This window comes from Poecilia reticulata, chromosome 12 (genome assembly GCF_904066995.2).
Source record: "Poecilia reticulata chromosome 12, P_reticulata-male-v2, whole genome shotgun sequence".
Lineage (NCBI taxonomy): Eukaryota > Metazoa > Chordata > Actinopteri > Cyprinodontiformes > Poeciliidae > Poecilia > Poecilia reticulata.
The window spans coordinates 5942632-5966305 of record NC_088841.1 but is presented as its reverse complement, the minus strand read 5'-3'; the positions used below and the strand labels follow the sequence as shown (position 1 = coordinate 5966305).

Below are 23674 nucleotides of genomic sequence, written 5' to 3'. Positions count from 1 at the left end.
TTTTTCAAACATTCTTTTCAGGGAAACTAGCTACAAATTACAAACAAGCGCTTGATTTGATCAAGTTGTTTCCAAAGATGAGAAGTAAACGGTGTAAATGTGAGCTGTTATAAACATCAGCTTTTGTTTTTTTTTAATGGGACAAAGCAAAAATACAAACCATATCACTGATGCATGAACAGAACTCATCTTCTCAAAAACGTAGGCTGAAAACATTCATAGGCACTGCCTACTCTCTTATTTTTATTCATTTCTTTTTGGTTAAATTAAAAGTAACTCAACTTGATAAGGCAACAAAATGGATTTTCCAAATCTACGAACATGACTGTAGACAAGCTGCAAAAGTCTTGAGCGCTAGAAGTAGGTTTCGGAATCTATAAAAACAATCACTACAGTGGTGTAAAACAATAATTTAAATTATTTTTTTAAATTTTTTTTTGTTCGTGTTATTTCCTTTAAATGTAATCTAAAGACTTCTGCATTACATAGCAATGCTGCTTGTCCTCTAGTCTGCTGGACGAGTGAAATGTTGCTCTGCTTCTACCAGCACTGGACAGAGATGCTACTTTCAAACAGGCGCCGGAATCCGTTTCCCCCAACCAGGAGCAAGCACGCATTCTCGTTGAACATGTCTTTATACAGCTCGAGTACAATTAAACAGACCGTTTGGCTATTTACATATAACAGGCTTCCAAATAAAAAGCGCAGAAAAAGTGGAATGCAAAAAAAAAGAAAAAGAAAGAAATAAAGAAAGAAAATTTAGAGTACTTCAAATTTCGTGGAAGGATAACCAAGTGTTGTGCAATCTTTGTCTGCCTGTACGTAAGATAAGAGTGGCAGTAATCCCTGCAATTGTTTAGATAGATACGAATAAAAAAATAAAATAAAAAAATCAGGTCGACAGCCACTTGGCGTCCAAACGTAAAAAGGATCTCGCGCGTACATTATTTGATGGCGTCGCCTCAACGTTTCCTCAGTCCTTTAATGAAACACAAAAGGCGAAAGCTCTTTATACAATGTCAGCATTTAACGTTGCCCGGAAAATAAAAAAAAACAAACAAATAAAAATCTTTCTCAAGCAGTTTTGTAGCAAACCACTCCCCCGTCACAATAAAAAGAAACAAACAGACAGACAAACAAACAAAAAAACAATAGAATGGCATAGTCCCTTCTGGGTTTTTGGGGGGTAGATGACAGCGATGTAATCTTGGTGAGTAAAAGCATCAGATCATGCGCACACACACACGCACACACACTTCTTTATCCACAGATGAGTTCCTCCGTCTGTTCCGTCCGTTTAGGTCCGGTCCGGTCCAGGAAATGGCATGAAGAAGCCCTGGCGTTTGTTTGCAACTTTTTGTTGTGACCAGTTTCCTTCCCAACCTGCTGACCTCCACGGTTCATTAGAATAAACTAGAGCACACCCTGAGAATTCACTCGGGACTGCTGCGTCACTACGGCAACGAGCGGACAGGGCGACGACGTCGAGGTCGGCGGCGCTTTAACGGAGAGAAAAAGGAACAGCTTTTTGTCGGTATGTGGAGCGGCTGTGTTTGCAATACTGTAGGTTACCGAGCGCCTCGCCTCGCCGTCCTCCCCTCTATTGATGATTGTTAAATAGTGATATAAAATTCTGCCCTTGATCTTTGGCTTTCAGGGGCTGAGGACATAGAAAGGTTTCCTTTAATTCATGTAACACTTGTTTTCTTTGAACTAAACTCTCTCTGCTAGAAATATAATAAACAGATAAATGTTAAATTTGCATTTGGCCATGAACACACCAAACAATAAAAACCGGAGGGGCGGAGGGGTCTCCAGGAATGCAATGTGCATTAGCGGTGGCTTTATCAGTGTTTAACTTGTGTATTGTCATGTTTCAACCTGCTGATTTGGGCAGTGGGTGAGGCTTTGGGCTGGTTTAAAAAGAAGAAGAAGAAGAAGAAAAAAAAGTCAGACCAGCTTCACTAGAAGTAATTTTTGTGGTGTGACAGTCAGAGCACGTCTGATGCGCTCCTTCCTTCCCCCCGCAGAGTGTAATACTGGTGTCCTTGGGCGCTAAGAGAGGGTCGGAGGGGGGATCTGTGATCAGTGGGTGGGGTATCCAGTGGTGCTCATGCCTGCCTGGTTGGTTAGCATTGTCCCGTTGACTCCCTGCGCAGGCTCCACCATGCCCCCGTTGCTCACGGCGCCCACGCCCGTCCATCCAGCTCCAGCATGTAAATGACTAAAACAGGAAACAAAAATTATAACACAGGGGTTGAACGTTTTACTAGAAATAAAACAAAAATCACAGAAATGTGGGTTTCCTTCCACAGAGCAAAGCAGTGTTGCAGCACAACAGACTGAAAATACTCCGGTATTTCAGATGCATATAAACTAAAGATCAAACATGCATTAAGTGTTAATTATGGACAAGAATCCAAATCTGATGCTTTTATTTTGAAGGAAAAGTCTATCCTCTGACAGAAAAGCACACCAAAAATAAAACAAAAAAACTGTAAAACCCAGAGCTTTTATTGGTAACTTTTAAAGGGCAACTAATAAGTTAAAAGCCTTAATAGTTGCCCTCTCTCTCTGTAAGCTGTGAGGCTAAGAGGCCAAGCCAAGTTATCTGGAATCTCTCCTTGGTAAAATTAGCAGCGCCCGAACTTGGAGTACACCCAGACATTCTTCATTGCAGTACTGGAGTATCACAAGGTACTGCGTCTTCAAAGGCCACAGAACAAGACGTAGGTGACTTTTTTTTTTTTTACATCTTTTACATAACCTCTGTCACTTTAAAGAGTATAAACTATTAGACTTTTGCAGTGAATTTTATGATAAACCCACAGAAATTAAGTAACTAGGTAAGTAAGTAACCCTTATTTAGATGGCACCTTTTTGCAGATGGAAAACCACAAAGTGCTTTTCCAAATGCAAGACATAAAACCACACAAGATCACTACATGTGTCATAAAACATGAACAAATGTGTTTTCAGCTGCTTCTTTAAGGCAGTCAGTGTAGCTTCTTCTGAGCAGGTTATTTCGATCGTTAAAATGCTTCCACTCACTTGTAGCCCTGCTGATCCCAGGCCTGTCCGTAGACGCCGTAGCTTGGCACCTGCCATCCGTTGGGCACGTACTGACCAATCTGTTGCGTGTTGCTGTACCACTGGCCCCACTGGTTATAGGGTTGGGCTGCAAAGCTCAGCGTGTTCTGCTGAAGTACAGATAGATTGTTTGAGGAGAAAAATAAAATCAAAACCAACAGAAGTTATGTTTTGTTTTTTTCAAAGGGGAAATAAAGGTTGGTCCTACCTGTGCCATCTGTACCTGCTGTATGGGGCCCTGTACAATGTCTGTCGTTTCTTTCCCCCAGTAGCACTTTACTATGTTGCCCTCTATGGAGGTGCCGTTTACAGAAACTATGGCATGAGCTGCAGCCTCGTGGGAGTTAAACCTGTGCAAAGCAAAGCACTGAGACATTATGTACGACCTGATATCAAGTTATCCTACTGTATAAGGTTCATCTGACAAGGAGATCATCCTCTGCCTAAGACAGGTGCATCTAAAATTAGTGATGCACCGATAAACTTTTTCCACTTCCGATACCGATATCTGAGGTTTTGTATCACCTGATCCAATCCGATACAGAAAAACAGACATAAATGTACTGAATTAAAACTTTATGCCCCAGTACAGCACACTTAAATATACCATTAGCTTCACAAGCTTGGTAAAAACAGCTTTCATCTGTTCAGTTGGTGAAATTAGGATTAGAACAGCCACTGTAAAATTAAAGAAACTGACAAAAATAATAAGTTGACTAGCTTGGTCAAACATGTAAAAATAAAGTGGATCAAACCTTCTTTCAAATGGTTCAGAAAGAGCAATTAGGAATCCTAAATATAATTTAAAATAAATAAAGAATGAAGTCACTCAGAGCACAAAGCAAAGAATTAGACTGCATAGATTTGCCATTATATATCAAGCATATTGTCCCTGACACCTGATCTGATTTTTTTAAAATATCGGGACCGATACAGATATTAATATCGGATTGGTTCTTCTATAATTGAAAATCAGTTTACCTCACAAAGGAGTAGCCTTTTTCTGGGAAAACACGGATCTCCATTATTTGGCCAAAAGGTGAGAAGGTCTGTCTCATTATTTGCTCTGTGAAATAAAATAAAATAAAATAAAGTTTTAAAATTGTGTTTCCAAGACTTCACCGTGGTGTCATTAAACAGCTGCTGACCTGTGAGACCTTGTGTGACTCCTCCACAGTAGACTGTGCAGTTACTGAGGCTGGACTGGTTTAACACCTCATCGAAGGAGAGCTGTTTGGTACTGGCTGCTAAAATATTTATGAAAAAAATGGAGAAAAACATGACAAATATGGATGATATGACGACACATGAAAAAAGTTCAGGACAGAACGCACCAAACTAGAAAATAAAAACCAACGAAAATGCAACAACATCTTATCTACATGGAATCCTACCGACAAGAATCGCCACAAACAAAAGTTACGACTGTAACTACGGTTCTATGAATCTCGGATGACCGCCAGAGGCGGTGCTTAAAGCACTGAATGATCACTCTTGCGCATGCACAGGTCGAGAATCTTATACCAACATGGTCACGTGTGACCCCTGGTGACACCAGTAAGTCTATATAGTCACGTGACAATGACAGCTCAGTCCCTTAATCTTCTCGCGAAACACGATGATTCCGAGGGACGAATGCTCTGGAGGTCATCTGGGATTCATAGAACCGTAGTTATAGTCATAACTTTCGTTCTATTTCATCCCTACTGACCGCCAGAGGCGGTGCTTAAAGCACTGGATGACGATTACCAACAGAGTCCTGAGTAATCACACACAGAAAAGAAACAATCTCAAAACATGCCCACCTCACTGGGATGACGACGAACACTGGGACATGATCCCTTCCAGTGGGTGAAAGGCGGCCAGGTTTACACTGTAAAACCTAGCAAAAGTATTTGGAGATGACCAGGAGGCTGCTGCACAGATAGCCTCCAGAGTGACCCCAGTCATAGCGGCCCATGACGCACTAATGCTCCTGGTGGAATGCCACCGTACACCAGCAGGAGGTTGGTGGCCCTGTAGAACGTATGCTTGTTCCACCACATCCAGAATCCCAACGTGCAAGACGCTGTTTGGAAAGGGCCTGCCCCTTGCGGGGTCCTGCATAGCAAACAAACAGACTATCAGACTGCCGCAGAGAAGCTGTGAGTCTGACATATGCTTCCAGCACCCAAACAGGGCAGAGAGGTTCATCAGGCCCATCTGTGTCAAAGCGAGCAAGCTGGAGGGGCACAGAGTGGCTCGCAGATGAGGCCACCTTAGTAAGAAATGCCACGTCAGGCCAAAGAGTATCGCCAGAGCCAGCTGGGTTCCAACGGCAACAGGACTCGTGAACAGACAGCGCATGTAGTTCACCCACCCGCTTCGCCGAAGCCATGGCAAGGAGAAAGGCAGTCTTTTTTGACAAATACTCAAGGCTCACCTCTGCGAGAGAGAGGTCCCACACAGGTACGACAGGGCATAAGGGAGGGTGCAAGCGCCGGGCACCCCTCAGAAACAAAGAAACGTCTTTGTGACGGCCAATTGTCTCTCCATTCACCACCACATGCCAACAAGAGATGGCAGCCACATTAACTTTCAGAGTGGATGGAGACCGACCCTGAGAAAACAGTGCTTGAAGGAAGGTTAAAATATCTGAAATAGAACAGTGTACAGGATGCTCATGTCTAGCATGACACCAACTGCTAAAAACTTTCCACTTATGAGTGTACACCAGTCGCGTCGAAGGGGCCCTGGCGTTAGTCATTGTATGCCAGACATCTCCGTCATACTCTGAGAAGGAGATGCCAGGACTCGTAGCGGCCAAACCCAGAGCTGGAGGCGGTTGGGATTGGGATGCAGGATCCGATCCCCCAAGCTGTGACAGAAGGTCCTTCCTGTGGGGAAGAGGCATTGGAGAGCTGCAACAGAGCCTGTGCAGCAGTGGAAACCAGGTTCTCCCCGGCCACAAGGGGGCAACTAGAAGGACTTGATGCCCCTCCTGAAAGACTCTCAGGAGTGTTGGGGAAGGAGAAGCGGCGGAAAAGCATAGAGCAGCACTCTTGGCCAATCGTGTGCCAGTGCATCCTGACCCAGAGGACTGGCACTGTCTGCCAGGCAGAACCAAAGAGGGCAATGTGTTGTCTCTTGGGACGCAAACAGGTCCACAGCTGCTATGCCGTATTTCTCCCAAATGACCCCCACTACCTCCGGGTGGAGCCTCCATTCCCCCGGTGGTGGGCGTCCCCAAGACAGAATATCGGCCGGGACATTCTGCACCCCTGGAATGTGGGCCGCCCTCAGGCTGGCAAAAGAGGGGCTGCCCAGGTCAAGAGCTTCTGGGTCAGCCTCAGCAAATGTTATCGACCGTGTCCCCCCCTGATGGTTGATATGAAAAACCACCGCACCAGGACATGCCTTCCGCGCAGGCCCAGGAGGAAGTGTCGCAACGCCCGCTGCACAGCCTCCAACTCCAAGGCATTGATGTGGTGCAGTTTTTCCCGCGGAGACCATGTCCCCCGGGTGATCCGTCGCTGCCACCCCATCCTGTGGTGGATGCGTCGGTAGGGACAACCTCTCGACGAGCTGGCAGCGAGCCCAGTGGAACCCCTTTGGTCATAAACTCTGCCTCTCGCCACTGAGCCAGTGACGCGAGGCATTTATTGGACACCAGCAGTTTCCTGCATCGGTGCAGAGTACAAGATGGGTGTAGCCTTAGGCTGTTGAGCCACATCTGTAGCGGTCGCAGAGACAACAATCCCAGGGGTACTACTGTAGCAGCAGCAGTCAGCTTGCCCAACGGCCGGGTAGAAAGGAGGGCAGCATTTGCAGAATGCCCTCGACACGCTGAGGCGATGGGTGAGCAGTCATAGTGAAGGAGTACATCGTGATCCCAAGAAAAGTGACCTCCTGAGATGGAACCAAGTTGCTCCTGCCAGTTCACATGAAGACCCAACAAGTCTATGTGATGGAGTAATGTGCGTGCGTCCACCGCTGCCTGAGCTTTTGTGGGCACACAGATGAGCCAATCGTCCAAGTAAGGGAGGATCTTCAACCCCCTGGCCTGCAGAGGACACAGGGCTACAGCCACGCACCGAGTGAGCACAGGCGGGGACAGAGAGAGGCTGAATGGAAGGACTCTGAACTGAAAATGCTTGCCCTGAAATGCAAAGCGGAGAAACTGCCAATGATGTGGTGCAATCGGAACATGAAAGTAGGCGTCCTTCAAGTCGACCAAGGTGAACCAGTCGCCTGGGGAGATTGTCTGAAGCACATTCCTGACGCTCAACATGTGGAAAGGGATAGTCTTCAAAAACACATTGAGACCTCTCAGGTCCAAAATTGGACGAAGTCCGCCAGTCTTTTTTGGGTCTAAAACATCCTTTGAGTAAAAGCCCCCTGGATCCTGCAGGAGGTCGACAGGCAATATAGCACCCTTGGCCAGCAAGGCGTCTATCTCGTGGCTCAGAGCCTGAGCCTTTACCTGGTCGTGAATCACTGTCATCCTGACTCGACCAGGAACAGGCGGTGGAACTGTAGCATGTAACCCCGAGTCAGTGTAGACACCACCCATGGATCGGGAACAAGAGCAGTCCAGCAACTGAGCTGGTCAGGGGTAAAGTGTCCCACCGCCAGCTCGGTATCATTTCCGAACCCCCCTGTCCCTAAGAGGTCGGGAGGGTTGCCGAGTGGACTGCCGGGGTTGAGAAGCGATGCGAGCCCGACCCCAGGAAAAATCCCACTGGCCAGGAGGAGGCCCTGCAGCAGGCCGTGGCTGCCCCATGGAGCGTGTAGACGGGGTTGGATAAGTGCGTGAAAAAGATGCAGAGGCACTCCCAGCAGGGCGCTGCAATCGCCTGCGATAAAGGCCGGCCAGCTGCTGCCTGGTATGAGAAGTCTGGGCCGACCGCTCCAAGGCTGCAAGCGCAGCAGAGCCAAACAATTCCCCAGGGTCCACTGGAAGACTCATCAGGGTCCTTCTACAGGCTTCAGTAAGAGAAGACTGTGCCAGCCAGACCTGGCGTCATGCCTGGACAAGGGTAGACAGGACACGGCCAATTTCCCTTGACAAAAGAGCAAAAACATGAAGAGATGCGTCCATCAAACCTTGAGTAGGCGCATCAATCGCCAGGCCCTCCAGAGAGGCTGAGAGACCCAGTAATAAATGCGACATTGAATTACCGAGTCGCCCCAATCAAACCCCCGAGTCATAAGCTCTACAGAGCAGATCATCAGTCACACGACACTGAGGACGAGGACACCTAGCATTAGCTTTCAGAACCTCATCTGGAGCCACAATGAGGGATGCTATGGCAGGTTCGACAGAAGGCATATGACCCAAGCCAAACTTGGGCGCATCCTGCATGGCCGCCAGGGCCCTGCCATCAGAGGTTGGCCATGAAAAGGCCCTAGTGTCTTCCCAACAGGCATGAACCTCCTTCACATAGTCCGGAGATGGGGGAACCATAAAGGACGACCTAGTAATAGGATGCCGAAAGAAAGCACTGGAAGCATCAGGCTGGCTCTGTGGAGCATCCAGCTGCAACCGAGCAAGCGCAGTTCTCAAAGCGCCCACTATCGAATCATCCTCTTCCGACTGAGAGCAGGAAGAGATACGCGAACTAGCTGTTGACATATGCGAGCCAGATTCAAACGGATGCTGAAATCAGTACCAGACACTGCCAGGGATAGAGCATCATTGTCTAAAACGGAGAGCTCTGCCTTGGGTCCGGGTCTCCAGTCAGACCAGAGCCACCACTGTTTCTAAGGGACTCGAGCAGTGCTTTCATCTGCTCCAACTCAGAAGTAAGATGGGCCACCTGCCCAGATAGGCCCTCCAAATCCCTGGAGCTCTTCTTGGTCCTCTTACGTGGAGGCTCCATAGCCTCAAGAGCCATACGCTTCGCAGGCTGGCTGGCACCTTGAAAGTCAGCCAAACAAGAGGTACGCAGGGACAAGGGCAGAACAGAACAATTAGGGCAGGCCGCATCAGTCAAGGCCTCCTTTAGGTGATCAGTCCCCAAACAAGGGGGACACAGATCATGCCCGTCCTCCAACTGGAGAGGTGCCAAACAGACTCTGCAGCCCAGCACGTCCAGCATCTCACGCTCACAAGACAAGGTCAGGTCGAGCTGAAATCGCCACTCTTGACACTTAGCCTAATGGACTTGGGAACCCGGTCGAGCAGAAAATGCCACAAGGGGTTCCAAGCAGAGAAAAAAGCTGCAAGGAGCACTACAACCACCGTAGCACGGTTGCAATATTGTATGAGGCAAGCCGAACACGACTGCACAACGTAAACAAAAAGCAAGCCCGAAAACGGATGCAATTAAGCAAAATATAGGCGAGCCGAACACGGCTGCACAACGTTAGCAAAAAGCAAGCCCAAAAACGGCTGCAATTAAACAGAATACAAGCCAACATGGCGGCACAATATAAAGAAAAAGCAATCCCGACAATGGCTGCAATACAATCAACTAAAGGCAATCCGAACGCGGCTGCCACAAATACAAGCCGATACGGCTAAGCAACAAGCCGGTCGGAGTTGGCTAACGCCGTACCACCAGCAACAGAAAAATCGACGTGGGAAGCGGACGCGCCGCCGCTCCCGTCGATTAAGAAGAGAAAAACAACTTACCAATCGAAGAACAAAGTTGTATAAATGAAGAGCTTGCGCAGCCTCTGGAGGGCGAGAAAATCCTCGCAGCTCCAACCATAGTCTCGAGGCTACCAGCGACAAGCAACAATCAAATACTTACCACCTATTCAACCTGCATGCGAGAAGATGAAAAGGAACTGAGCTGTCATTGTCACGTGACTATATAGACTTACTGGTGTCGCACGTGACCATGTTGGTAATAAGATTCTTGAACGGTGCATGCGCAAGAGTGATCATTCAGTGCTTTAAGCACCGCCTCTGACGGTCAGTAGGGATGAAATAGAACTTACTTTCATTTGTCGTTTTAGGAGCAGGCTTCCTTGTGGCCCAGTTGGTCCTTATCTGCCGTCCTCCTAGCCACTGGCCCCCCATTTGCTGGATGGCGTTCTCTGCATCCTAAACACGCAAAGAGAGTTAAAAAAAGAACAATGATTGTACATTGCAGCTGGAGCTCAGAACCAGCAGACAAATTAGTGAAGACACACTCACCCATTTGTTGAAGAAGGAGACAAAACCATAGCCTTTAGATTTACCTGTGGCCATGTCTTTCACAACGCGACAGTCCCTGCATGTAAACACATTCACACACAGTTTGATAAAACAGTTTAATAATAATGTGAGTTTTACATTAGAAGTTGTTCAGAGGTATTGGGAAGTGCTGATAGATTGAAAACGGAGCAGATGAGCACATTCATCAGATTAAGATGCAGCTGAAATTCAAATCCAAAAATAAGTGTTGACTGAAACTTAGACGGTAAACACAATTTATAATTTTGCTTTTATTTTAATTGGGGTGACAAACTGGACTCAAGATATTTTCCCCATCGGTCCGATTCTCAGATTGGTACTGATCTTCAATTTAACATTTCTGAAAGAAAAAACAACCTTCTTTCAAAACTTGTGGTTCTTCTTTTGCTTCTGATAGTTTCTCTGTTCCTTTTGATTTGTTCAAAATTACTGAGCACTTTGTGAGCGTGTGCAGCACAAATATTTTGAGGGGAAGAGCGTGGGACGTGCAGCAATGAGGGGAAACTTACGATATTTTTCCAAAAGGAGCAAAAGCTGCTTTTATGTCATCTGTGGTGATTTCTGGACTAAGGTCTCCAACAAAAACATGGAAGTGACCTGAAGACATAAAAGCACAGATTTTTAGAAAATAAAACTGAACACTGTCAAAATACTTACTGGAATACATTTTAGAATATAAAAATATTTAAGCTAACATCTCGCATATGAACTACACAAATCTCCTGATAGAAAGATTCTACTTTAAACAATATAGTATTTTGTAAAAGGAATCACAACCATTGAACTTTATAGTTTTGTCATCTTTTCATAAAAACTGAAATTCTAGGCATGTGTGTGTTTGTAAATATGTTTTTTCCACATCCACAGATGTGCAAGTGAATGATTAATTGCGAGCGTCGTCACATGAGTTACTTACTGCTCGTGTCTTTCTTCTGGCTCGTAGGGGTCGTGGCCCAGTTGACTTTCACCTCCTGCAAGAGACAAGACGCAAAGAGCAGGGGAAGACGAAAAAGTGAGATGAGAGGCGCGCTCCAAAAAGAGGGTTGCTGTTCTCTGATTAGAGGGTGGGGGGTCACACAACCAGCTTTACTTTTGGTTTTATTTTGTGATTGAGAACTGTTGATTAGAACGGCCTCTGAAAAGCCACAGAAATGCTTATAACACCACCAACACAAACCAATTATCCATGGTTGTCTAATTTTACATATAACCTGCATCAAATTAAGACATTGCTATACATAAAAGGGATATTAAAGACTTGTTCAGGCTAGTAATTTGGAGTAAAACTGTAGGAAGTAAGGTCCAAATAACAAGGGACTTACAAACAAGTGATTTTTACGAACTTGTTATACTCCTCAAATGGTCCTTCAATACCTGTTGAGGATAAAATATTTTCAACTCAAAGTATTTTCCTTAAGAATTGCTCTTATGTGGATTCTATGTGGAAATAAGGTTGCAAAGAACACACAGCATTAAAGATGTAAGGGCGGAGAGGGGCACAGAAGAGCATCGATTAAAATCAGGTCAAAGAAAGTTACATGTCGCATAAGAACACACAAGGGCCACATTTAATTCAATTAATTCAGAAACACAGACAGAATGGAGGATGGAGAGACAAACAGGAGTTCATATTGCATTCATTAACATGTTCTGTTGTATGGAAGCCTAACACGTGTTAACATGACCTTGATGGTACAAAAGCAGAGAAATCAGCTGGTTACCGGGTGATTTTCAGTTTGATTAGCCCCGATCAGTGATTGGACGATTAAAACCCCAATCAGTGGACACAGCAAGCCAAGTGCTACCAAGTTACTGCAAACACTCTTTGTGCCAACGCTATGACTGAGTGAATAAAGAAAAAAAAAACTAGAAATGTTTAGTTTCTGTTACATTAGGGTCTGCAGTTGTGAATGAGAGACTAACAAATAAAAAAGGTAAAAATGTTAAGAGTAAAGATTCACGTTTGCTGTAACATGTAAAAATTGATTCAGTGATGTTTTGGAAATTTAAGGAATTCAGAGAAAGATCTAAAATGCTTAAGATTGTTAAAAATTTGTAAAATTTAATCTCTGCAGTTGTGCTGCTGAAGGACATTCTGACCACTTTACCTCACTTTGCCACTTTCTTCTTCTGCTATTCTCCAATTTGGATTATTTGCTTTTATTTCAACTGTAAGCTTTATGTTTTGTCAGTTGTTTTCTCTCCACACAGACGTAAAATCTGGGGTAGTGTTCTCTTTTGGCTGTGGTACACTGCCAACAATAGATGTTAGCACCGAGCCACTTCTGTTGGTTTCCTCCTGCTAAATGGGAGTCTTTCCTCTCCACAGTAGCTACATGCTTGCTTTGTAGGAGGGATTACTGTAGAGTCAACGACAAAGATCGTCTGGCATCGCTACATGTTTGTCCAGGAGGAGTGAATGCTGGATTTAAATAGTTTTAAAAAAATGTAATCTCTAATTTGAATAATAAGCTGGATCAATAGCTGGTTCAATTGGAATGTATTAGATTGAAGTGATTGTTTTTGTAAAGTTCCCTGAGATGACATGTGTATTAGTGGTATATAAATAAACTGAATTGAAAATTTGTAATCATTTTAGAAACAACTTTAACTCTGCTCTGAATGTAAATGAGGAAGGATGGAAAATATTCTCAATTCTGTTGTATCTTGTTATATTATAGTTGTAAAAGAAAACATTTAATTGGTTAAAATTAGCACTCGAAGGTAAAAAAAAAAGAAAAACTAGGATATGAAATGTCTACTTCACAAATAACTAAATCACTGAAATGAATATCAACCAATCATAAACCAGGGCTCACTGTGCTGATAATTAGTGAAGCTGGTTTAATGGAGTTCATCAATGTTTCAGAAGGTGACTGGTGCTACAGTAAAAAAAAAAAAATCTATGGTATTTATATTTACAATTAACCAAGAACATGAAATAATTACAAGTTAGGAGTTATTTCATGTCAACATTTTGATCCGCTGGCTACTTTTTTAGTCAACAGAATCTCTGAAGTTAGCTTTCAGCTATGACAAGCTTGGGAACGTCAAACAAGTATTAATGTGACAAAGTCTTCCAACTATTTAACTTGAAACTCCTAAACAGAAGATAAGTGGGTGTCGACATGAGCAGAATGAACATTATTAGTTTTATTATAGTTACAGAGGTGAAGTGGTTTATAAAAGGTGAGAGGATGAAGTTGAGGAACGAAAAAGTAATTCATTCTTAATTTGACTGTGAGAGGTTAAAAGTAACATTTCTGGTGATATTTAAAGATGCAAGCAGCAAGAATTCATTTGGAAGAAGATTAAGTCCAGAAAGCAAAATACACCAATCAATATATCAATGTTAGGATGGAAAAATGATCAAAATCAGAAAGAAAACTGCTGAATCAGAAAGAAAAATACTTTCGCATCAACATGCGATGCAAACATAGGCTTTTCTATTTCTGACTTTTTTTTCTTGGCTTCTTTGTCTGCACACAGTCTGAATACTATCCTGCAATAAATTAGCTTTAATGAGATCTACATGATACACATTAAGAAATTAGAGTCTGCACTTAATCTGCAACATAAAATTACAAATATCAGAAGATTAACTAATGGAAGCTAAACAAGAAAATCATTGATGTGCATTTTTTATTTAAAAAAACCAAATGAAAACAGGAAAGTCCTCAACACAGAAGTCAAAATGTGACTACAAATCTTTAAACGATGCTTCAAGATTTTTGAAACATTCGAAGAAAGAACGAACTCAGACATTTTTGTACACAGGGGAATAACATTTAAAAATAAAAATAAAAAAATCAATAACATGAAGCAGAGCAGGAAAACAGGAAGTGAGCCGCATTTTAACGGGATGTTTGTTTAGAACCTTGCCCACCCGGCCTCGCCCTCGGCGGCTCGCTAAGGAGATATGATAGCTTACCTTACCCAGTATTTTCCGACCATTCATGGCTGCGATTGTAGCAGTGGCGTGTCTATGCTCATAGAACTCCACAAAGCAGTATGGATCGTGACCTGCTGTCTGGAGTGGACAAGAGACACAGATTCAACAAAACGTGCTCTGAATTAGACGATAAAAATGGGAGGCCGCGGAATTAGCGCGCCGCTGGAAAAGAAAATAGCATAGCATCACAAACAGACATCAGATCCGGTCAGTCGAAGTAAATAACGCCACCAGTGAGACGAAATGAAACGAGGTGAACTCACATCTACTATCATTTTGCAGCTTTTACAAGGCCCAATCTGGCTGAACAATTCCAAGATGAGGGCCTCCGTCACATCCCGGGACAGATTCCCCACATACCTGAAAACACAAACAGCACCGAGACAACATGAGGGACTGTTCACGATGATGGTAAACAGAGCCATTGTGGGTGAGGCAGCAGGAAGCGTATACGCGTGTTTCGTCTGGAGCTGAATTCAGATGGAGAAGGATTGGAAGGTGGTTGAAGGTTTGGAAAGGCATAAGGCACAAAAAGCTGTTTAAAAGAAACTTTATGTTGAAAAAGAGTTTTTTCAGCCATTTCGGATCTTTTCGCTTTTTTTCTTCTTATTTCAAATTTTAAGGCTACATCTCTCCTTCGTGATGTTTTATTAAACCGGCGTTGGCGGTGAGCTGCTTTTAGCGATTACCAGGAAGGCTGAACATGTTACAGCCAAGCTCTGGTTTGATTGTGTTGAGATTTTAATCTCTGTCTGACTTGGAACGCTCTGGATTTGGAAGATTTTCGGGAAAAAGTTGAAGCGAAGATTTACAACAGGAGTAGGGTAAAATTTTAAAAATGCTGATTCAGTCAGTTTATAAATTTACACTATAGTGTCATAAATCCCCATCTGCTAACACGCCTCAAGTATTCGTGTTCACTAAGAAACATAGGACAGAAAGTCTTGACCCAATTATTCCCATTGCATTATGTAGGAATCTGCTGGCAGCAAGATCCTAACACCCAATAGGTCACCGAGCCTGAAAATCCTTTATAAATAATAAACCAATTCCTTTTTAAGATATGGTGTTAAATACATGTATACATATAAAATGCAGAAAAATTGTAAACTACAAAAATAATTTTGGTGATGTAGTCTATAAGACTTAGTTGATGCTAAAAGTAAAGAAATGTGGTTTTAAAAAATAAATTCCAATTAAAACTGAAATTCTTAGCTTCCAAGCAGCAAAAAAAAATCTTTGGAAATTTGGGAGAAAATTAAAAAAAATAGCAGTATGAAGAACTGAAATCATCCAAAATATTAAATTTCAACTTTTAGTTTTACTCGCTTTGTTCCAATAAAGATACAATTAAACAAATAAATTTAACATTCATGGTTAAATTTATTTACATTAAAAACCCAAAACAAAGCATTCCTTTGAATAAAGTAATTAGAAATGATTTTACTCTACAGAAAATACTCATATTTAATGTAGTTTCTGAATGTGCTGCTGATTTTTTATCATTAACCTTGAACTGATTTTTGTTTATCAACTAATTTCACAACCCCAACGAACACTAGTACAGTTTTCAAATTAACAGTTTAGTTTTTTACAGTTTCTAAAATCAATACCACTGTGCATTTCTGCTGCAAGCTGCTTACAAACCCATACTGACACATAATCATGCTTATTTTTCGAATTAAAGTTTTTTTTTTTTTGCACAAAATCATCACCAAACACTTCAGAAAAAGACAAAATGCATTTAAGATTGTATGTCTAGGTGGTTTATTGTGTTGAACAATGTCTACTAAAATAGCACAGGCATTAGGGATGATGTTATAAAACTACTGGCCTGCACAAGGACCAACATCACCAATGTACCGTTGTTCAGGAGTGAATGACACACAAAATAGTACAGCTTAACGCACCTTTACTTACAAAAGAATTTAACTAATGGTTTCTATAGCAATACTTTTTTTTCAAAAACGCAAAAGGAAAAAGCGCTTCTATTGTACTCGAAGAAAGAAGCTTGATCCAAGTGGTATTTTTTTTAGGATTTTTCTGGAAGTAGCTAGCTTAGTTATTTGGCTAGCATTAAACGTTTCGACTACAGCAATTGTAAACCTCTCATAAAATATGCTATTGCCATCGAGATAATAGCTAGACAGTTGCAGCTTATAAAGCTACTTCTTGTTCAAAAACCGGTATTATGAGACGTTTCTATTACATGTACTGCTTAATGTTGTGTGACGAATACAAGCGGTTAGCTAAGAGCAACGCAGTCATACACTTACAGGGTTTTCGGCTGCTCGTCGTCCATTCTGTCTCACTTAGTGGCCGAAAACAAGTCGCGACCTTGTGAGCAAATCCACGACGGTCACAGTCAGCTGTCGGCGACACAGTCAGGATACTTTAATACAAGATGTAGAGGGATTTGACACCGTTGTTAGCTTCGGAGTGAACAATGGGCTGCCGACAAAGATGGCGGAGCGACCGGGGGCTGTTTCCAAACACGCATGCGCGACAGTTCAGCCAAAGGCGACTCGGACGCAAATTACAAAAAATAATAATAATAATAATAAATATATATATATATATATATATATATATATATATATATATATATATATATATATATATATATATATATATATTTTTTTTTTTTTATTTTTTTTTTTTTTTTCGAGACATAAAACTCGAGCTTTATTTTTGTTGCAAAACACCTCATAAATGTTCTTTCCTAAAGAGGGAAAAAAAAATACAAGGGCAAGACCAACATTCTCCACTAGTTGAACCAAATTTGTTTCTCTCCACAACATAAATCAAGTCATTAGCTAATTTGTTTTCTTCTATATATATACACATATACATACACACACACACACACACACACACAGGGGTGAAAGTAAGGGGGTACGGCAGGGTACTGCGTACCCCTAAAAGATTTAGCGGGTACGCAGAGAAGCGGCTCTCTGCTGTAAAAAAAAAATCAATGGAATGGGTTCACTGTGCAGCTGTGAGTTCACCCACTAATCAGCCGTGACTGATTAGTTTTTCAAAAACAATCTAAATCACGACTTAATCAGTTAATAAATAGCTTTTTTTCCCCTCATTTGATGTTGTTTCTGAACTGTTCGTGCTTTGCTAGAGCAGCGGTGCAATACGTCGATCGCGGAAGGTTTTGAATCGATCTCGACATTAAATGACAAACTGAACGGCGCCAGGACGCTGAGAGCAGCACGTCCTCCTCTGGCTCCTTATCAAAACGTTCGTAATTTTATTAAAGAACAACAACAACAAAAATCATCAGAACGTGCTAAAATTAATGATCCATCAACAATAACAATCTCAGTCATTATTGTTTCAACAAGGTGTTGGGCAATTCTGTGCGTTTCGGTTCCATTATCAAAATAACGAGCAGAGCAGGAGTTTAAAATGAACTAATCAACCACCGCTGTGTTCATGAGAGGCTTATTAATAATCGCAAAATAAATATCAAGCCTGTGTTAAGATTAACCATCTGTAACAACAATAAAGAGATTTGGTAAAACACATTGGGCATCGAGGTAAGGTCAGTGTCTGGCATAAAACAAGTTCCTGCAAGGAGGAGCCATAATGTTAAATTCCCACCACACTTTCTCACAAACTAAATCACTTCTAAAACATGACAAAAACAATATAATAGCAGAACTAGCATGACCTAGATTAAACATATTTCAATAATATGCAAAAGAAAACCATATCAACATATTTTATAAAATGCATAAATATATGCAAATCCAAATGTATGTCAGTTATGACATCACTATCCCTGTGATGTCATAATATCATTCTCTTTTGTTATGACATCATAAAACTGTCTGTAAGTACTTGAACTTTCCCAAGATCTTTCATTCGAGCACTGAAGAAAGACTGGAGACTTTTAAAACTTGTAAGATGGACAATCAGCTCATTGAGGAAATTGAGGAATTTTACATCAGGGTTCAAAGAAGGAGGTTACGACATTTGAATACAGAGGAGTTACTAGGAGAAATAGCAGAACTGATGAAAACTCTTAAAAAATATTACAAATTAAATGAGTCAGATGAAGAGGAAATAGCGGAAGTTATTCTTCAAAATTTGAATCAAGAAGTGCCGCAGCAGCAGCGTCCAAGCTGGAGTGTGGAGCTTTTTGACCGATTGTGGAGAGTCATTTATGAACGGGTTGGGTTCATAAAGGCAGTTTTGGGGCTGCAGGCATTGTTCTGATTGTATGTTCAAAACTCCTGTCCTAAACTGTTCTGTCCTCTTCTGAATCTGGATGGTGCTTGAGGGAGGGGTCCCCGTCGACCTGATCTTCAGTTGCAGAACCTGGCTCTTGGGACGTGGAATGTCTCCTCTCTGGGAGAGATTGGGAGAGGGGTTCCTGCCTCAAGTGGAGGAGTTTAATTATCTGGAGATCTTGTTCACAAATGAGGGAAAAAGGGAGCAGGAGATCGACAGGCGGACTGGGGCAGTGTCTGCTGTGAAGAAGGCGCTGTACCGGTCTGTAGTGGTGAAGAGAGAGCAGAGTCAAACAGAGACAGCTCTTGATTTACCAGTCGATCTACGTTCCCACCTCATCTTTGGTCATGAGCTTTGGGTCATGACCAAACGAACAAGATCACGGATACAAGCGGCCAAAATGGGTTTTCTCTGCAGGGTGTCTGGACTCTCCCTTAGAAATAGGGTGAGAAGCTCCAACATCCGGAAGCGACTCAGAGTAGAGCCGCTGCTTCTCCAAGTTGAGAGGAGCCAGTTGAGGTGGCATCTGGTAAGGATGCCTCCTGTGTGCCTCCCTGGTGAGGTGTTCCGGGCACGTCCCACCGGGAGGAGGCCTCGGGGAAGACCCAGGACACCCTGGAGGGACTATGTCTCTCGGCTGGCCTGGGAACGCCTTGGAATTCCCCCCCGAGGAGCTGGAAGAAGTGGCTGGGGAGAGGGAAGTCTGGGCCTCCTTTCTGAAGCTGCTACCCCATGACCCAGAAACAGCAGAGGAAAATGGACGGATGGACAGAGGTTTTTGTTATCATGCAGTTTCTAAGGGTTCGGCATGTAAGAGGATGAGGAGGTTCTAAATACAATTTTACGGATGGTTTGTCACTTTCACTTGTTTTGCATGACCTGTGGAAGGTCAAAGGTCAAGTTTTATTCACCTATTAGTTGTCTTCTCTGTTTAATTCCCTGAAATTGATTCACTTACCTGGGGATTATATTGTTTCTTCGGTGGAAACTGAAATCCTGGGTACGCCTCGCTGTTTTCCTGCAAAAAAGGAGGAGAAAGGTTACTACTTATCTGACAAAATGAATACAAACATGATAGAAGAAAAGACTAAATAGATTCCTCACAGTGAGGTCCTTACTTGGGGCCTTGAGACTTTCTGTTTGGAAGCCATGTCGTCTACTGGGTCTTTTGGACCTTCTTTCCTGCCATGAAGAGAAAACGACATTACTCACCTGGAATATATTGCTTCTTTTTGTAATGGACAACCAGGTTGTCTACCTGTAATTTTGGGGTTTCTTTGGTTACACTGCAGCATCCCCTGAATTGGGTGGTTCATTTGGAGGTACTGGTTCTAAAAAGTTTAGATACTTTGATTGTAATGTGGGCTGCACAGTGGCACAGTTGGTAGAGCTGTTGCCTTGCAGCAGGAAGGTTCTGGGTTCAATTCCCAATTTGCATGTTCTCCCTGTGCATACTGGGTTCTCTCTGGGTACTCCGGTTTCCTCCCACAGTCCAAAAACATGACTGTCAGGTTAATTGGTCTCTCTAAATTGTCCCTGGGTGTGAGTGTGTGTGTGCATGGTTGTTGGTCCTGTGTGTCTCTGTGTTGCCCTGTGACAGACTGGCGACCTGTCCAGGGTGACCCCGCCTCTTGCCCGGAACGTTAGCTGGAGATGAGCACCAGCAAGGACATGGGTGTACAAAAATGGATGGATAATTAATTGTTAAGTTTACATGTTCTCCCTGTGTTCTCTCCGGGTACTCCGGCTTCATCCCATAGTCCAAAAGCATGACTGTCAAGTTAATTGGCCTCTCCAAATTCTCCCTAGGTGTGTGTGTGTGTGTGTGTGTGTGTGTGTGTGTGTGTGTGTGTGTGTGCATGGTTGTTTGTGCTGTGACTTTCAGCTGCCCCCATCCTGGCCTCTCTTCGATCCGCCATCCCTTTCTTCCCACCACTGACTCTCGTCAGCCCTCCCCTACTGATCTCGTCGTGGACTCCTCTGACCGGATCATCTTTTCCAGCTCACCTCCAGGAGAACGCCGTCACCAGTCCACCAGGGTTGCTCACTTCTGTGTGTCTCAGCTCACAGCTGGCTCTCCAGCCTCATCATCTGGCAACCTCGCTGTGCCCATTGGGGCGTTGTCTAGCTTCATGGATTCTTCGCAAGCCCCCTTTGCCCTCTATTAAACTCATGTTTAGCGAGGGCAGTCATTAAGCTCACTGATCTATCTGCCCCATCCAGGCTCCCTTCAGCCTTCAACAGCAACGCTGATCTATCTATCTATCTATCTATCAATCATATATATATATATATATATATATATATATATATATATATACATACATACATACATACAGGATATATCATACAGGATATATCAAACAGGATATATATATTTATCTATATATCCTGTTTTATTTATCCCGATATTCTGCGAAAGCGATATGAAACTCCATATTCTTATAATTCACATAAACCATGTTATAGTCGGAGACGACAAATATGGAACTTTTAGTTGTTCTATCAGTGTCTGTCCAGCAGAGGGCAGAGTTAACCTTTTTTGTTTTCTGGGCTTCACACTTTCAAATCATTCTCTGGCTGTATCTAGATTCCATCCATCCATTTTCTTACACCCTTGTCCCTCAACCTCAGTGGGGTCGGGAGGGGTGCTGGTGCCTATCTCCTAGCGTGCTGGGCGAGAGGCGGGGTCACCCTGGACAGGTTGCCAGTCTGTCGCAGGGTAACACAGAGACACACAGGACACACAACCATTCACACACACACTCACACCTAGGGGCAATTTGGAGAGGCCAATTAACCTGACAGTCTTGTTTTTGGACTGTGGGAGGAAACCGGAGTACCCGGAGAAAACCCATGCATGCACAGGGAGAACATGCAAACTCCATGTAGAAAGACCGGGGCCGGGAATCGAACCCAGAACCTTCTTGCTGCAAGGCAGCAGCTCTACCAACTGCGTCACTGTGCAGCTCGTATCTACACAGTATAAAAGCCTTAAACGTGAATTCATTGAATCATACCAAGGCAAATCAGTTAAAACATTCTTATTAAAAGTTTGAAAATGGTATCCAACAGACTCAAACTCCCCAAGAATTACACACACACACACAAACACATATATCAGAAGGGCCATGCAGAGACCACTAAAGGGGCAGGTGCTCAAAAAAAAGGGCACATCAAACCGCATTATAGGACAGAATATCAACAGCCTCTCAGCTTTCAGAGTTTAATAAACAATGATAAATTACAAAATTGTGAGATACAATCAAAGCTAAGGGACATATCTATACAGAGCATACAACTATGCATATGTAAGATATTTTATTAGTAATTTCTTTCTGCAGGTCTATTTTGTTATAGGAAAGTTTTGCAATATTCAAACCCGCAATTTAGCAAGATATGTAAATCAGAGCTGGACCACCAGACATATTTTGTCTTTACAGAATTACACTATTAAAAATATAAACAAGGGCACAATGCAACCTTTTAGTGGACTGTAATCTATAAAACAAAGAGCTGCCTGTTTGCTGCAGTGGAGATGAAGATGGTCCATTCAGGAAAGCAGAGCTGCATCAAACTTTAACGTGGAACTGCAGAAAAAAGAAAAAAACAAAAGCAAAAATTGAATTGTTAATGCATGTCACCATAAGAAAAGCCTACTGAGTTATGCTTAAAAAAACTTTTTTAAACATTTAAATAACACATTTGTCTCATGAAGTGAATTTTTTTTTTGCAAAACAAACTTATTTGCGCTTGTCAGAAATCTTTTCTTAATATCCTAAGTTTTTGTTTGACTCAAAGTTTTGCTTGTGATTCTCACATGATGCAGTGGGCAAAAGATTTCTGATGTGTGCAAATAAAAGTTTATGTTTGGCAAATAACTTTTTAAGTTCACAAGACAAAAATTTGTTATTTAATTAAAAAGAAAGTTTTTTAAACAAAACAATTTGTTTTTTAAAAAAGAAATCATTACAATTCCAAAAGTTTTGATTACAATTTTATTTTACTTAACTGAGGTTAGTTTTTTTTCTCCATTGAATAATTGGGAAACAAATTTAACTTCATACTCTGCAAACCAGACCCTAAACTTAAAGTCTGAATTGAGTTTTTTCCCCTTCATTAATGATACATTTTTATTACATTCATTATATCTGTCATGGTAATTCAGGGTGAGTCATTTTTAATTCTAAATGAATATCCTTGTTGGACTATTATTTAATTGTTATTCTCCTTCAATATACATTTACGTAACGCTAGATTAAATGAAATGTACATTATGCAGCAAAGGAAATTAGAAGATCGGACATATATCCATTATGGAGATGATCGGTTTTGGATGGGCGATGTGCCCTGATAGGTATTTTCCTAGAACCTACATAAAAGAACCACAGACAACGTATATGAATTTATTGACTAAACTTCTGCAAGCAAAAGGAGAAGACTCTGTCAACTGCTTCTCAGAGCTGTTCACAGAGCGTTCTGCCAATCTTTGGATACAGCTTGTCTTTTATTATCAAACTTCAAAGAGGGAGGATAGGCAAGATAGACAGCAGAGAAAAAACAGCAAAGGTCGTAAAACATTTTACCTAAACACAGCAAAGGTCGTAAAACAATTTACCTAAACAACTAGCAACCCAGTTCCAGATGCGATATCTAATTTACGGCCTGAGCCCGGTTCAAATCTTGGTCAAACTGTTTCACCTGAAGATGAACAGGCAGCTGTGACCCCCAGGTCAGTTAATACACACACTAAAGAAGAAAACATTTTAAACTGCTCTAACATTAGACTGAAAGTAACAACAAAATGATAATACCAAAAATCCCTATCAGTCCCCCCTGTTTATCATTTTACCATGTGTACAAACCGTAGTCAAAAGCCAAGCATAGAAAAGAAAAGAAATAAAATAGAACCAAGAAATGCAAAATATATACATTTTTTGTCCTAGTCTAAACATAAAAATTACACAATGAACATAATGAATAAATGAAATAAACAAAAACAAAAGAAAGAAACAGCAAAAAATCAAATGCAGTTTTCTCATCCCTAACACCACTTGTTTTCACATTTTTTGGTGTAGGAATCATTCAGCAAATGAATTAATCCGTTCAGTGATTACAGAACATCATCATTGTTCAGAAAATCGTCAGAATCTCGAAACAAGTCATCTTCATTCGTCTCATAGGATGCCTTTGCTAGCTGATAACTGACAACAGTTGTGTTA

The 23674-nt window shown here is 42.2% G+C and overlaps 2 protein-coding genes across 7 annotated transcripts; both read right to left on the bottom strand.

Annotated features, from left to right (window-relative positions):
* Positions 1-94: 94 nt before the first annotated feature.
* On the bottom strand, positions 95-16706 carry LOC103473317 (cytotoxic granule associated RNA binding protein TIA1-like). 4 transcript variants are annotated; one of them, XM_008423439.3, is made up of 12 exons: positions 16484-16706; positions 14471-14567; positions 14187-14285; positions 11172-11226; positions 10765-10852; positions 10217-10292; positions 10018-10123; positions 4239-4337; positions 4072-4156; positions 3299-3440; positions 3052-3200; positions 95-2224 (listed from the first exon to the last, which is right to left on the bottom strand). In XM_008423439.3, the coding sequence occupies exons 1-12, from the start codon at positions 16507-16509 to the stop codon at positions 2086-2088; spliced, it is 1161 nt and encodes a 386-aa protein (XP_008421661.1). In that variant the 5' UTR covers positions 16510-16706; the 3' UTR covers positions 95-2085. The 4 variants fall into 4 exon arrangements, with proteins under 4 accessions (XP_008421661.1, XP_008421663.1, XP_008421664.1 ...); XM_008423441.3 differs by having other exon boundaries at positions 3052-3197; XM_008423442.3 differs by having other exon boundaries at positions 3314-3440.
* Positions 16707-17443: 737 nt separating this feature from the next.
* Positions 17444-20698, bottom strand: LOC145553958 (uncharacterized). 3 transcript variants are annotated; one of them, XR_014090021.1, is made up of 4 exons: positions 19711-20698; positions 19571-19634; positions 19411-19470; positions 17444-19331 (listed from the first exon to the last, which is right to left on the bottom strand). XR_014090021.1 is itself a non-coding variant. In XM_081613056.1 (4 exons), the coding sequence occupies exons 2-4, from the start codon at positions 19601-19603 to the stop codon at positions 18926-18928; spliced, it is 342 nt and encodes a 113-aa protein (XP_081469182.1). In that variant the 5' UTR covers positions 19604-19634; positions 19711-20698; the 3' UTR covers positions 17444-18925. The 3 variants fall into 3 exon arrangements, 2 of the variants coding, with proteins under 2 accessions (XP_081469182.1, XP_081469181.1); XM_081613056.1 differs by having other exon boundaries at positions 17444-19174; XM_081613055.1 differs by lacking the exon at positions 19711-20698 and having other exon boundaries at positions 17444-19174; positions 19571-19703.
* Positions 20699-23674: the final 2976 nt, after the last annotated feature.